The sequence below is a fragment of the Salvelinus fontinalis genome, chromosome 36 (genome assembly GCF_029448725.1).
Source record: "Salvelinus fontinalis isolate EN_2023a chromosome 36, ASM2944872v1, whole genome shotgun sequence".
Taxonomy (NCBI): Eukaryota; Metazoa; Chordata; class Actinopteri; order Salmoniformes; family Salmonidae; genus Salvelinus; species Salvelinus fontinalis.
The window spans coordinates 21,421,963-21,437,811 of NC_074700.1; the positions used below are offsets into that span (position 1 = coordinate 21,421,963).

Consider the following 15,849-nt stretch of genomic DNA (forward strand, 5'->3'; position numbering starts at 1 on the left):
CGTTCCACCGGGCATCTGGCCCATGTTGACTCCAATGCTTCCCACAGTTGTGTCAAGTTGTCTGGATGTCCTTTGGGTGGTGGACCATTCTTGATACACGTGGGAAACGGTTGAGAGTTAAAAAAAAACAGCAGTGTTGCAGTTCTTGACACAAACCGGTGACCTTTCCATTGTGGTGATTGTTTACCACATGATCCTGGTGTCAGGTTTTGGCCAGGACTGTTCTGGTTTTGTCACTAGATGTCCCCATTGCACCTTTTTTGAACCATTTGTTTTTTCCTTGCTCTTTTATTGTTTGCACCTGTGTCGTTCCCTTGTTTGTATTTAAACCCTGTGTGTTCCTCAGTTCTTTGCTCAGTGTTTGTATGTTAGCACCCAGCCCCAGCCCAAGCCTTTTTGTGTGAAACATATATTTCTCGGATTGGATTTTCCAGAGGTTCTCTGGTTTAGTTCTTGTGTAATTTTGAGTAGTCTTTTGAGGTTTGTTTTTCCCTGCTGTTTTTTACCACTTTGTGGAGTTTTCTTTGTATTTTTGAGGATATCCATTTTGTGCCTCTTGGCTTTATTTTGGACACTGTGGATTTAGATTTTGGCCTGAAGATTTTGTTCTTTAATTAAACCACCATCTCTAGTACTGCTGTGTCTGCCTCATCTTCTGGGTTCTGCTGATTATTAGTGACTGTTTCTCGCACCGGGTCCTGACACCTGGTGCCATGAGGTACAACACAGCACTGAAACAACAACCAAGAAAATGTGAAACCGTATACCACATGTAAATTAAAATATAACACGACATTCTCAGCCAAAGAGAGAAAAAGAGAGTTACTACTTGTTTGCAGTAGTATAAACTCATTGAGTTTACTATAATGAGAAAAAAAACAAAGGTAGAAGTACAGGATAATGTAAATGTAAAGAAAATAATAAAGGAATAAGGCATTACTGTAACTTGTAAATGAAGATACAGAATGTACAGTATCTTCTATATCTTATAACTTGGTGAAGAAAATATGTAACATACATCATCAGAGCCAAATAACTCAGTATTTGTATTATTTATTTTATACAGTCTTTCTTGCTCATCTTAATCAAGGGTGACAATAATTTTGGACCTGACTGTGTACATACATACATTTGAATAGCCTATACATACAGTAGACATAGTACACAGGTCATGGCAAAGATGGGCAAAAAAAATTATACAGTGTCTTCAGAAAATATTCAGACCCCTTGAGTTTTTCCTCATTTTGTTACGTTACAGCCTTATTCTAAAACGGATTTAAAAAATAATAAATCCCCAGCAATCTACACACAATATCCCATAATGATTAAATGAAAACAGGTTTTTAGACATATTTGCAAATGAAGAAAACCTCAAAAACAGAAACACCTTATTTACATAAGTATTCAGACCCTTTTGTATGAGACTTGAAATTGAGCTCAGGTGCATCCTGTTTCCATTGATCATCCTTAATTGGAGTCCACCTGTTTAATTTGATGACTGGCATAGAAGCAGCTACTGCATTTAGTGACCACTCATTTGGAGATGTTATGAATTACAGCTGAAGTGAATGACATTCCAATTTCTCAAAAGTCACAGGGACTGTATCACAATACATATTGACAGATATAGACAAGATAAAAATGTTTTCCAAGTTTGTATTGATCTAGACTGTTTTGAGGCACAGTGGACAAAACTCATTTTTCACTTTACATTCAAAGGGGACCACTATGGGATTGCCAATGGCATCAAAGTGGGTGCCACGGGCGACCCCATATTGGTTCCCTTTCATTGTAATTATAAAATTGAAGTCGTTCAACAAAGAAAACTCTCCATACTGTAGCTTAGTTTCCACATCATCCACATCATGTGAAATGTTTGTGTATAACTACTCAACATAAAAAGCGGGAAACATATACAGTTTACAGTACAGTATAATCTCAGGGATCAAGAGATCCAATGATAGAGATCAAACTGCTTTGATCAAGTGATGAAATAACAGTTAAAGGATCAATGTTAGCTATAATCAGGCATCTGACCGTTTATGGTGTATAATGTTTATTCTAAACGATGGACAAAATTCTGATTGGATCTGTATCATTGTTCCAGGGTGAGAAAAATGGGTGGACCTCATCCTCATAACCTGGTCCGTTGGTAAATGAGTAGATGTGTGAAGCGTCTTCTACATTAAAGAAAGTCACCTTCTTTTCCTTATATTCTAGATAGATCCCAACTTCATCTGGAATATCTTTGTCAAGAACATGTTCCTTATCATCCATGGCTTTCAGTCTTCCCCCATTGGACAGCCTGATTACCCAGAAGCCATTGGCAGGGCTGAGAACCAACTGTCCCTTCCTGTTAGCTGTTGCCTTGGTAACACCAAGTACCCAGTCATCCTTCTTCGCCACATTCACCTTCCAGTAGGCCCTCCAAGCACGGCCCATAATGCCTAGCACATAGGGATCCTCATCAAACATCTTCTCACTACACAGTCTCTGTGGTGTTTCCTTTATCCAGCGTACTGTTTTCCCATCTATCAGTAGGTTAGGGTGAGCGGTGTCCACATCCAGAGTTACATCCACTGAGGAGAAAGAAAGTTACACACAGTTGAATGATACATTTTCCATACCGATTCAGTTTACAGTACAGAAATGAACAGACGTACTTGAAAATACATGTTACAATGGTCATTACAAAACAACAATTGAATCAATCGTCATTATTTTGAAACTATGACAACATGTTGCTAAAGACGTGGGCATAGTACTGTACGTTAAAAGATGATAGCTTAGTACCTTCATGTACGTGCTTCACATCTAAATCTGAAAAGCAGAATGAAATTAGACAATTCCCCAAAGAACTAGTGTCAGTATTATCATTATTTGTGTTAAAGGTATAAAGGTTACCTAATATAATCTACTGTACAATAAAGACAAGATTCTGGTTAGATACATTACTCCTTAACCTTCTGGTGAGCATTTCAGGATTATATCTGCATAATTATTTTGCAATTAGGAACACAATGAAAATAGTTATATTAAGTCCCACATTTACATTTTATTAACATTCTGATTACCAGACTATAAAAATACAGTGTAATAATTACCAGTTGGCTGATCGACGGTTTGCAATAATTGATCAGCTGCAATGGTAAATCAGAATACATTGTTATACCCAAAGCTAATAAGCAGGGCTCAGATATGTCAATCTCAATGTCACTTCCCTGATTAAATAAACACATAATAACCAGAAAAGATACAGAGTTAATAACAAAAGTTTTCCTAATATCGTATTAGCCGACTGTATTGGAAATGTAGAATCATTACAGGTTGACTGCTCCGGGAAGAATATGACAACGTTTTTTAAAAACATTTTCAGAGAAGCAAGCACGTAGATATGGTCATTTTCATGTTTTCATACATCCATATAATGTTTGGGAATGTTTATATCATTTTTTAAAAATGATATAGCAATATAGCGCAGGAAATAGTCATGCGTTTGGACAATTAATAGACACTGCAGTAAAGGAAACCTAATAAAAACATCAGACTTGTCCAGGACCGGAGTCTACACAGACCAGTGCACCATAGCTAATCATAGCTACAGTAGGCCTATATGCAAATATGCCATTTGCCACAGGAGATGATCGTGGACTACAGGAAAAAGAGGACCGAGCACGCCCACATTCTCATCGATGGGGCTGTAGTGGAGCAGGTTGAGAGCTTCAAGTTCCTTGGAGTCCACATCCCCAACAAACTATCATGGTCCAAACACACCAAGACAGTAGGGAAGAGGGTACGACAAAGCCTATTCCCCCTCAGGAGACTGAAAAGGTTTGGCACGGGTCCTCAGATCCTCAAAATGTTCTACAGCTGTACCATCAAGAGCATCCTGACCGATTGCATCACTGTCTGGTATGACAACTGCTCGGCCTCCGACCGCAAGGCACTACAGAGGGTAGTGCGTACGGCCCAGTACATCACTGGGGCCAAGCTTCCAGCCATCCAAGACCTCTATATCAGGCGGTGTCAGACGAAGGCCCTAAAAATTGTCCAAGATGCCAGCTACCCTAGTCATAGACTGTTCTCTCTGCTACCGCACGGCAAGCGATACCGGGGCGCAAAGTCTAGGTCCAAAAGGCTTCTTAACAGCTTCTACCCCCAAGCCATAAGAATCCTGAACAGCAAATCAAATGGCTTCCCGGACTATCTGCATTGTTGCCCCCCCCCCCCGTGCTGCTGCTACTCTCTGTTTATTATCTATGCATAGTCACTTTAACTCTATCTACATGTGCATATCACCTCAATTACCTCGACTAACGTGTTCCCCCGCACATTGACTCTGTACCGGAACCCCCTGTATATAGCCTTGCTACTGTTATTTTACTGCAGCTCTTCTACTTAACTATGTTTTACTTAAAACATATTTTTCTAAAAACTGCATTGTTGGTTAAAGGCTTGTAAGTAAACATTTCACTGTATGGTCTACACCTGTTGTATTCGGTGCATGTGACAAAAACTATTTGATATGATATGATCATTTACTTTGAACTGGACTGTGTGTTTGCAGGCAGTAGCAACTGCGTAACTTTAGATCATTAGAACATATTCGCCAAAAGCCAGAAAATATACCTGAATGAATTTCTGCAAATATGTAAATACCACAGGAGTCCTCTAACATTTAGGAACTTCAAAGTCCTATTGATCAAACAACCATGAAAAGGTCGTCTATGCAGAACAACAACAACAACAATATCAACTGAATGGTCCTAACTACCCGCCGATTTGATTGAAGATAAATACATTTGATTGACAACTAAGAGATATGCTAACTGTGGATAACAGTCATTCAAGTTCAGCATAGCTAGCAAAGCGATTCACATTTCTTGTTAGCTAACCAAGTGACACCTGCATCTCTAGCTGTAGCCACTCAAAAAACGATGAGGGGGAAAAAATCGGTCACACAGCCACTCCTCCAATAACATGACATCCTCCCAGCAGCTAGCTAGCGAGCTAACTTTAGGCTCTTTGTTTTTAGCTTGCTAAATAAATAGCTAGCTAGCTCTATGAATAGATATGCTAGTCCAGAAACCAAACTCAAACAGCACACTGGCCATATTGAAAAAAATACATTAAATTTGCATGCCAGATATAGCAACTGCGACCAAAAATGGCCATTGTTTTATGTCAACAGGATTATAATGTCCATAGCATTCTGTATATATAATTTTAACATATTAAAACAAAATAAGAAATGAATCATATTTGTCCAGCCTTTGCTGCTATGCTTGCAGATGTGTGTAAATTCTGCAACCCTAATCAAAAAGTTTTTAATATCTCCAAATAACAAAAATGTAGCTATAGGTTGTTGTAACATTTAAACTTAAAATATGTTTCTCCTTTTGTTGCACTGCATGGATCACCGGTTGTATGGTGCACTCAAAATGTCTCGTAGTTGAGTAGCCAGTCTAGGCTACTGCTCAAATGATACTGTAATAAGCCTAAATGTTACTGAAATCAGCCTAAATGTTTCTCCTTTGCATTGTGTTTTATTGCAGGTTTTGTTTTTTGTTTATTCATTGTAGTTTTAAAAACCGAAGCCAGATTGCAACATTTTAGTAGCCTAGTGTCGTTTCTTTACTATCATTAAATGAAGACTTTTAGTTTTTATCAAAGATTCTCTGTAATTAGTATTACGCGATTAAACTGATTAATCATGTAACTGTAATTAACTAGGAAGTCGGGAAACCAAGAAAAATATTCAGATTACAAAGGTATAATTTTCCTAATATAACTTTTCAGATATTTTCATATCTGATCAATAGTCTTCTGATTAATGAATTATCTATTTTACCTCACGGTAGTCTCATTCCAAATGTCGTAAATTGTTGGTTATCTGCACGAACCCAGTCTTCACTATGAGTCATCCATACATCAATTGTCTTAAACCATTTATTTACTAACTAAGTAATTCACAGAAATGCATAAACAAACAGTAGATAGTTACAAGGAAATGATAACGGAGTTTCCCTAGTGGGATAAACCGGTATCGCGGCTTGGTGTACAAAAGGGAAGTGGGGGTCGACTGAGATAAGACAATACACAGTTGATAATTATAACAATTGAGATGCTAATCCTTTGCACATGAACGCTCACTCATTCGGGAACAATTGCAATCAACATTTATATTTACGCTCAGTGTGTCGTCGGGGTCTCTGTTGAAAAGTTTGTTTCTTTTGGAGAGTGTCCGTCCTCTCTCTCTCTGTCGTGGTTAGAATGGATAGTTCAGAGTGACATTCATTCATGTCGTTATGGATAGATGTGTCGGCGGTTGTCGGTCTTCGCGTTCAATGATACCGAATTCCTAGCTGCAGACTAGTAATTAATATCAAAGACTTGTTCTTATTCTGTCGGTATCGATAGTCTAAGAGTTTAACCACGTGGGATGGTTAAAAGATTCAGACATCTACTCAAACCTTGGCCCTCTCGTTATCGAGGTAAGCTCGTCTGCAACCTTTGTCCTCTCGTGATTGAGAGAAACATGGTCTGTTGAGAAATTCTCAAAGTTGAGGTTTTATTCGGGAGTTGCAGAAAAGGGCCTGTCCCAGGATGCCCGACCCTAACTGGGCTGATGGGCGGTCCTCTGATTTAGTTCAACTCAAAAGGGAATTGGAGTTTCCTTCATTAAACAGTCCAAAATCACATTACACAATTTTACAAACAGTATCATCCTCACTCATTCATCTTATACAACAATTAGATGTAAACCTCATATCTGAGGCTATTATGTAAACAGCGTTATGGTAATGTGGCCGCACCGTCTCCCATGAGCCCAACAAAATTGTACCAAACGGACCAGTTTGTAGCTGGATTCTTCACCAATCTTTTATACCTTTTCCAGAACATAAATATTGTTTGGACCTCAAGTTCTGTGAGGTGGAAGAAATTCCTTTGTTCTCTTCTATGAAAATTCCCCCTGTCTCTATACTGTGGCAATGAGGAGATAATCTCCTCCAGGAATTTACGACCTCTCTCTGACCACAACAGCCTGTGTGTAGGAGACAGGGAGAGGGGGATGGGGCTTGCAGTACCCAAAGAGGGCAACGTCATGACACTAGCTAGGAATGAGGCATTTGTCTGTACACTTTCCCGCCGCTGTGCGTCGTAAACGGCACATGAGAAACAGTGCAATTGAAGTTGAATTCACCAACGTGAGCACATCAGGCTGCAATTTCATAAAGTAGGTGACTCAACTGTTTACTCATTTATACTCGCTTGTGTGTCCTATTTGGCCCGCGGGTCTTGTGTTTGTCACATGTGCGCTAGCCTATTAGCCACGTTATGAATGACTTGTGTTTCATTGCCCTTGTGTCACGATCGTGTTGACATGAATGAGAGGACCAAGGCGCTACATGAGATGAATACATCTTCTTTATTAACAACGACGAAGATGATCACGAAACACTTAAACAACACTAACAAAAACAACAAACGATCGTGAAGCTTCAAACGTAAGTGCACACACAAACTACTTACGTTGACATATACATATACAATGACCCACAAACAGCTAAAGCCTATGGCAGCCTTAAATATGGCTCCCAATTAGAGACAACCGAAATCAGCTGTCTCTAATTGAGAACCCATTCCGGCCACCATAGACTTTCCTAGACAACTACACCCAACATAGACACAGCTAGACACATACACTCAACACAAAACCATAACCTACAACAAACACCCCCTCTACCATATAATACCCCAAAATACACACATACCCCATGTCACACCCTGACCTAACTAAAATAATAAATAAAACAAATAATACTAAGGCCAGGGCGTGACATAACCACCCCCTTAAGGTGCGAACTCCGGACGCACCAGCACATAGTCTAGGGGAGGGTCTGGGTGGGCTTCCTTCCACGGCGGCGGCTCCGGCACTGGTCGTGGTCCCCACCCCACCATAGTCATAAGGGGCAGCACCGGGATAAGGGGCAGCACCAGGATAAGGGGCAGCACCAGGATAAGGGACAGCACCAGGATAAGGGGCAGCACCAGGATAAGGGGCAGCACCAGGATAAGGGGCAGCACCAGGATAAGGGGCAGCACCAGGATAAGGGGCAGCACCAGGATAATGGGCAGATCCTGGCTGGATGACGGCTCCGGCGGATCCTGGTTGGACGGCTCATGGCTGGCTGACAGATCTGTCTGCTCATGGCTAGCTGACGGATCCGGCTTCTCATGGCTGGCAGACAGATCTGGACGCTCATGGCTGGCTGACAGATTTGGACGCTCATGGCTGGCTGACGGCTCTGGCAGATCCTGTCTGGTTGGCGGCTCTGGCAGATCCTGTCTGGTTGGCGGCTCTGGCAGATCCTGTCTGGTTGGCGGCTCTGGCAGATCCTGTCTGGTTGGCGGCTCTGGCAGATCCTGTCTGGTTGGCGGCTCTGGCAGATCCTGACTGACGAATGGCTCTAGCGGCTCCTGACTGACTAATGGCTCTGACGGCTCGGGACAGACGGGCGGCTCTAATGGCTCTGGACAGACGGATGGCTCAGACGGCACTGGGCAGACGGATGGCTCAGATGGTGCTGGGGAGACGGATGGCTCAGACGGCGCTGGGGAGACGGATGGCTCAGACGGCGCTGGGGAGACGGATGGCTCAGACGGCGCTGGGGAGACGGATGGCTCAGACGGCGCTGGGGAGACGGATGGCTCTGGCCGGATGAGGCGCACTGTAGGCCTGGTGCGTGGTGCCGGAACTGGAGGCACCGGGCTAAAGGCACGCACTTTCAGGCTAGTGCGGGGAGAAGGAACAGGGCATACTGGACCCTGGGGACGCACATTAGGCCTAGTGCGTGGGGCCGGAACTGGTGGTACCGGACTGGGGACACGCATCTCAGGGATAGTGCGGGGAGCAGCAACAGGATGCACAGGACTCTGGAGACGCACAGGAGGCTTAGTGCGTGGTGCCGGAAATACCGGACCGTGCAGGCGTACTGGTTCCCTTGAACACCGAGCCTGCCCAACCTTACCTGGTTGAATGCTCCCCGTCGCTCGACCAGTGCGGGAAGGTGGAATAACCCGCACCGGGCTATGTAGGCGAACCGGGGACACCATGCGTAAGGCTGGTGCCATGTATACCGGCCCGAGAAGACGCACTGGAGACCAGACGCGTTGAGCCGGTATCATGGCACCTGGCTCAATGCCCAATCTAGCCCTACCAGTGCGGGAAGGTGGAATAACCCGCACCGGGCTATGAACACGTACAGGAGACACCGTGCGCTCTACTGCGTAACACGGTGTCCGCCCGTACTCCCGCTCTCCACGGTAATTACAGGGAGTAGGCGCAGGTTTCCTACCTGACTTCGCCACTCTCCCTTTAAGCCCCCCCCCAAGAAATTTTTGGGGTTTTCCCACAGGCTTCCTACCGCTTCGTCGTGCTGCCTCCATTCGCCGGTATCCCTCCTCGCACTGCGCCAGAGAATCCCAGGCGGGCTCCGGCACTCTCCCTGGGTTGAGCGCCCACCTGTCGATCTCCTCCCACGTAGTGTAGCCCAGATCCTTTGTAGGTTCCTTTTCCTGCCTCCGAGCTAGCTCCTCATATCGCCGCCTCTCTGCTTTCGCTGCCTCCAGCTCAGCTTTGGGGCGGTTATATTCTCCTGGTACCGCCCGGTCTAAAATTTCCTCCCATGTCCATGAATCCTTGCATTGCTCCTGTTGCCGCTGGTCATGTTGCTTGGTCGTATATTGGTGGGTCATTCTGTCACGATCGTGTTGACATGAATGAGAGGACCAAGGCGCAACATGAGATGAATACATCTTCTTTATTAACAACGACGAAGATGATCACGAAACACTTAAACAACACTAATAAAAACAACAAACGATCGTGAAACTTCAAACGTAAGTGCACACACAAACTACTTACGTCGACATATACATATACAATGACCCACAAACAGCTAAAGCCTATGGCAGCCTTAAATATGGCTCCCAATTAGAGACAACCGAAATCAGCTGTCTCTAATTGAGAACCCATTCCGGCCACCATAGACTTTCCTAGACAACTACACCCAACATAGACACAGCTAGACACATACACTCAACACAAAACCATAACCTACAACAAACACCCCCTCTACCATATAATACCCCAAAATACACACATACCCCATGTCACACCCTGACCTAACTAAAATAATAAATAAAACAAATAATACTAAGGCCAGGGCGTGACACCTTGCTAGTTTGATTACATTGACATTTCCAGCCTTAGTTACAGTCATCCATTGTTACATTTACAGAGAATGGAATGTTTGTGAAGTAGTGATGATGTCATAATGGTGCCTTTAGAATGTTAAGGAAATGCCATGAAAGTGGATGGAGGACAAAAATATGGACAAAGTGGAACTGACAGAGTTCCAACTACTTTGCAGATATGAAACAAGCAGACAATCATGATATGTGACTTGTTTGAGGAAACAGGCATATGTCGCGGGTCACTACTTCACAGGAGAGCCATTTGAACATAATTATTTCTGGGACATGTGAACTTTCATGTGCCTTAATAACAAATGTGTATGCCATCTGTAAACACAAATTAAAGTGTTAAGTTATGAGCCTAGTTAGTTTAACGACAGACAAAGTCAACAACCTTCCCGCTAGCCATGATTGGCTGACATAAAGAGTGGACTGGACATGCCGAGAGATGAGTTTGGATTGGTCTAGTAAAACTGCATAAGTATTGCTCTCCACCTTCTGGAGGACCGTGTTTTGCAAACAGTGGAATTAAATTATGAAAACACCAGTCTCTAGATTACAAAAAAAAAAAAAAAAAAAAAAAAAAAAAAACTAAGTGCAACCATGGCATCCGTGAGGGAGATGTGTCCATCCATTATGTATACGGGTAAGATAGTCTAACTAGCTACATTTTCAGATATTACACATTTCTAATTTTGACATAAAGTGGTTTCATTTCATGAATCCTTCAGATTCATGCTAAGTAGCAATGTCATGAGATGGGATTATGGCTCATTGTTTAGCTAGCTAGCTACATGTCTTAACAAAAGACTACTATTCAAGTATCCATTTCAGTAGAATGTCACTGCGACAACTGTTGATAGACGTAGCTGGTAAATTCGCTCAGCAATCTACTCCAATTCAGAGCACGGGTAAGATAGTCTAGCATTACTGTTAGCTAACTAACGTTTGCTGCCTGGAAAAATATGAACAACAGTAACCACAACTACTGACTACAGCTACGGACCACAACTACTGACCACAACAAATCAACTACTGACCACAACTACTGACCACAACCACTCAACTACTGACAACAACGACTTACCACAGCTACTGACCACAACTACTGACCACAGCCACACAACTATTGTCCCCAACTACTGACCACAACTAATGACCATGTCCATGCTCTATGTACTGCTTGTCATTGATTACCCCTTACTCTGATTTCATGATCAGTGCCTGCTGACATCAGCCTGTGTGTAGCCTTCAATTGCCTCACCTTGCTCATCTGGTTGGCTAGGAGTGTCTGGCTGTGAAGGTTTCTGTATATCTGAAACAGTGGCATATTATTTACTGTTTAAAAATGTTTATAAACGTTGTCATACACATTTATTCACATTTGTTCATACGCTAATTATAAACAGTTTATTATTGGCTTAATAAAAGTTATTATTAGTTATTATTCTGTTTTGTTTTTGCATTATTCTGAGAAGAACCTGTATGGGTGGTGTGCATATCCTCTGATAGTTAATATGCATAATAGGTTTTTGTATTGAATACAGTAAAAGAGCGAGACAAAATGATTTATGGAGGGTTTAAATGGGATTTCCACCACTTCATAACCTCATAGTCTGGAGATGCTGGAGATAATGAATATTAGGTTCAAAGTAAATTAGTGGATTTCCTCAATTTAATTATATTGTTTTAAAAAGTAATAAAGTATCAAGAATGAAGATTTACCTCTAAAGCACTTATACCATACCAAGAAAACCACTTCCAGGGAAAGAATTGCCCCAAATGTAACACATAGGGCAAACCACACAGTGCAATCCAAACCATACAATATACAGGTTGACTCGGAAGTTGATTGCCTCTCAGTCTCTGTTCCATCTGTAACTGCAATGGTTAATCAGAATTAGGTCTTGAACTCAACATTTAAATATGTGTCCTCTTTATTAGAACATATATCATCCCTCAGCTGTTGATCTAAATAAGTGGAGGGGGAACTGTTAGGATGTTTTTTTATGTAGCTTTATGGTTCAAATGGACAATAACAACCAACATTTAGACATGTGGTACCAGGGTGAATGACTTAGTCTGCCCTCATAGCCCTTCCCAAGACGTTACTGTTAACTTATTACCTGAAGCAGATGAACAGGGGGAAAAAATAAGGCATGTTACCAAACAGACTTGCTGGATCAAAGGTCCCATGATGCACCTGCCAGGGAACATAAAACCATGACCTGTAATCTCTGCATGCATCAATATTATTGAGATCATGTTGTAAGATAATAAGCATGGATAGCATTCCTTTATTTTGCAAATACTCTTTCAACAAAATCTTTGTCAACAAGTTTACTCAGATATACTTTGTGCCAGTACTTCAATGCTTAATTTGAACCGGATCCTGTCGGAAGAGAATCCCGACAGTAGGCTATTCCCGACTTTTCCGTTTTGTACCGTTTTGTTCCGGAACCTATTTGGACTGATCCGGTACCTATCGTGGCATGGAAAATCATTGTCACTTTTGCAATGTAAAATGTTAAATAAAAGCGATCAAAGTTCATTCGAGTTGCCCTCTTCGTAAATGTTCCTTTACCCTCAAAAAAACGTAGTACACGTAGTAGATTTTCAGACCGGGCCTAATATTCTATGAGTTGATTTGGGTTGGGTGTGCCCGTGTTTATGGTTTGCTCAACACTGTAACCATATATGTTTAAGACCAACGCGTGGCTGTGTGAGAAGCGCGCCAGTAGCTCTCACATAACTAGAATGGAATTCACTTTCTATGATCTCTCTCCGTCTCTGATCTGATAGACATGAGCCTGCAACTCTCATCTCCAGCATTGCACTTCATCATTTATTTCCGTATAGAATCAAAGCTGCGCGAAGGTTTATGGGGGAACTACAGCACCCCTGATGAATTCAAATACATTTGCCAAAGTTATATAATTACTGCTGGCTGTTCAGAAAAACATTAAATCATTCAGAATAGCCTACTACACCACGATAAGGCCTATAATTTAGCCACAGAGGATCAATAGCTGCTTTTTAAAATAGCCTAGTTGTGCATTGTAGCCCAATAATAAGGAATATCCTACAATCGGGAACGCGCCAAATCTGTCATTGAAACCAGCACGCAGACAAAACATTTCAAATACAATTGAGCGAAAACACAGCTTGAAAAGCAACGACTCCTGCTGAAAGATAAGACTCTATGCTGTAGGCCACCAACATATTTAATCAGCTTCCAAATATGTTTTACAAGAGAGAGAGAGAGAGAGAGAGGGAGGAGGGAGATAAGGTTTTGTTACGAACGCATCGGACAATCACCAGCGAGTGAGCTGCGCATCATTGGGTGCGTCAGTGAAACTGGAAAGCATTTTTAAGACTATAATTTCCTCATATTGTAGCCTACAACATGTCTCCACACACCTATTTGTTTTTGTTTATTTAACCTTTATTTAACCTAGGCCTAGGCTATTGATGGATTCAAGACATGGTCGTTTTTATTGATCTCAGATTCTCAGTTTGTTAGTGTCAAAGTAGCCTGTCATTTTGGTAATTTGTGCGGTATTAAAAAAGATTCTGTCAAAGTCTCCAGTCAGGTAAAATTACATAGAATTGCATAAAATAAGTTTTTAAAAGGCCAATATTTTCCCGGACCTTAGGCGACAAAAATGTTCCCCATGTGTACAAGTTCTGCCTCTACTCTACAGCTCTGTTCCACTACGCAAATGTGATGATATGCATGCAATACTTTATTATAAAGGTTATTTTTTTCTCTCTCATGCGTTCCGGTACCTCATAACTCTCCAGGTCACCCCACTCTAGCACTCACGTTTTGTCGCAGCACCTCCCGATTTACAAATTAAGCACTGCAGTACTTCTATGATGTACAATACATTATATGTATGTATTTGTTCATACGGTATGTAGCTATGTTATATAGTTCACTGTGAACCAGAGTAATATACAATTAAACCATCAAGACATTTGAAAGCATTATTGCATGTATATTACATATCACATTATTTCGCAATAGATAAAGATACGTCTTTACAAATTAATAAATTCACTAGAACCTCTTACCTGAACGCAGATAACAGAGTACGGTGCAATAACGGAGTGGACGTTTCAGATATGAAATCAACGTTATATTCTCCCCGGAGCTTCTTTTAAGAATGAGAGTAGTGTTTAACCACAATTGGACTTTGAGGCTCGAAGGTTCAGAGGCTCCCTCTAGAGGTTTCTCCAGCAGTAAACGTTAAAACAGGTCAGGCTATACAAATGTAATTACATTTTTAACGAATGGTCCTCTTCACATTTAACAAATAATTTAATTAAATACAAATTGGAGATATTGAAAATTGTACTGAAAAAGTGCATTATTATAGCAAAAATGATTCCTTCAAGCTTTCATTAAAGATAAACAACTCCTACTTTGATTATGTCTGAACTATGCCTCTTTTAATCTCCCCGAGAGCATAAAATCACTAGGTGCCGTTGTGTTGAACTAAGGTTGCTATAGCAACAAGAGGATCTACTTTGTTATTTATTTCTTCATCCCTGGTTTGCCTCACGCTAGCAGAATTTAGAATGTACATGTTTATCTATAGATAAGATACTACTCCGACACATTTGCTATTCCTTTATAAAGTATTTTGGTTTAGTGTGGTCTTGCGTCTCACCTGTCAACAGTTCTCAGAGCTTGAGGGGTTTACTTGATATTAGATTCAGGTGACAGAACATTACAGAACTACATTACTAAACTACAAACAATACAGTCACTCTCAATACTTATATTTTGTAAAATTGTTCAATTAAAGCCAATCTGAGTGGTGGAACAGTCATTTATTTTATTTATTGTTACAAATTAAAGATGTGTAGCTTTAATGGATGAGCATAAATTATAATTTACATTTTCATCTTTGGATGAGGTTTCCCAAAATACATTTATGCATTTATGCAAAGATTTTGAGTTCCTCTTTACACATTTCATTATGGCCAAAGAAGGGATAGAGTGTCCTAGTCCATGTTCCAGACAGGAGTGGATGTGGCACCTCTTCTCCATGTTGAAGAATGGTATCTGTCCTCCCTACTAGTCCACTAACACTCCCAGCTTCTCAGGTTTCAGTTCAATGGGAAGCTCATCAACACTTTTCAGTTCTCCATGATGATAACATGCTCCAGTAGCCATTCTCTGGATACTTTAGTAGATTAACCTTTGTTCTTTGGGTCCTGTGTGACTCCAACACTCCACTGAGTCTTCCTCCCCAAGTCAACCTCCCAGTAATGTTTACCTGTATCATATCCCTCCATTCCCAAGACACACTTCCTTCCCAGAAACCTCTTCCCAGGACCTTTTTCTTAGTTGTTCTTCCCAGGTGTCCCAGTAGTCTCTTCTTTGTGCTTTTCTTTAAACTTCACACATTTGTCCTGTCCTGATATACTGTGAGACTGGGTTGCGCAGTGTCAGGGTCGAAAGTCCATCCATTGAAATAAAGTAGTTTCAGATACTTTGAAAGTCAACACACTCCACCATAAACTGGTTATCCAAATGCTTAAAAACATATTTAGTGTCTTTAGAACTATTATATATTT

The 15,849-nt window shown here is 41.4% G+C and overlaps 1 protein-coding gene across 4 annotated transcripts; it reads right to left on the bottom strand.

Annotated features, from left to right (window-relative positions):
- Positions 1-1,037: 1,037 nt before the first annotated feature.
- LOC129835717 (zinc-binding protein A33-like) lies at positions 1,038-14,570 on the bottom strand. Of its 4 annotated transcripts, none has more exons than XR_008756486.1 (6): positions 14,338-14,570; positions 12,387-12,463; positions 11,525-12,141; positions 3,105-3,140; positions 2,794-2,820; positions 1,038-2,579 (listed from the first exon to the last, which is right to left on the bottom strand). XR_008756486.1 is itself a non-coding variant. In XM_055901485.1 (6 exons), exons 2-6 carry the CDS (start codon positions 12,454-12,456, stop codon positions 2,062-2,064), a joined length of 702 nt encoding a protein of 233 aa, XP_055757460.1. In that variant the 5' UTR covers positions 12,457-12,463; positions 14,338-14,505; the 3' UTR covers positions 1,038-2,061. The 4 variants fall into 4 exon arrangements, 3 of the variants coding, with proteins under 3 accessions (XP_055757460.1, XP_055757461.1, XP_055757462.1); XM_055901485.1 differs by having other exon boundaries at positions 11,525-11,575; positions 14,338-14,505; XM_055901486.1 differs by lacking the exon at positions 11,525-12,141 and having other exon boundaries at positions 14,338-14,500.
- Between the last annotated feature and the right edge of the window lie 1,279 nt (positions 14,571-15,849).

Coding starts and splice junctions, on each gene's coding strand:
- LOC129835717 (XM_055901485.1), bottom strand. CDS start 12,456: ATGGGACCTTTGATCCAGCAAGTCTGTTTGGTAACATGCCTTATTTTT. Junction 2,821..3,104: donor AACCGTCGATCAGCCAACTG/GTAATTATTACA, acceptor TCTGCTTTTCAG/ATTTAGATGTGAAGCACGTA. Junction 2,580..2,793: donor TGTGAAGCACGTACATGAAG/GTACTAAGCTAT, acceptor CTTTCTCCTCAG/TGGATGTAACTCTGGATGTG.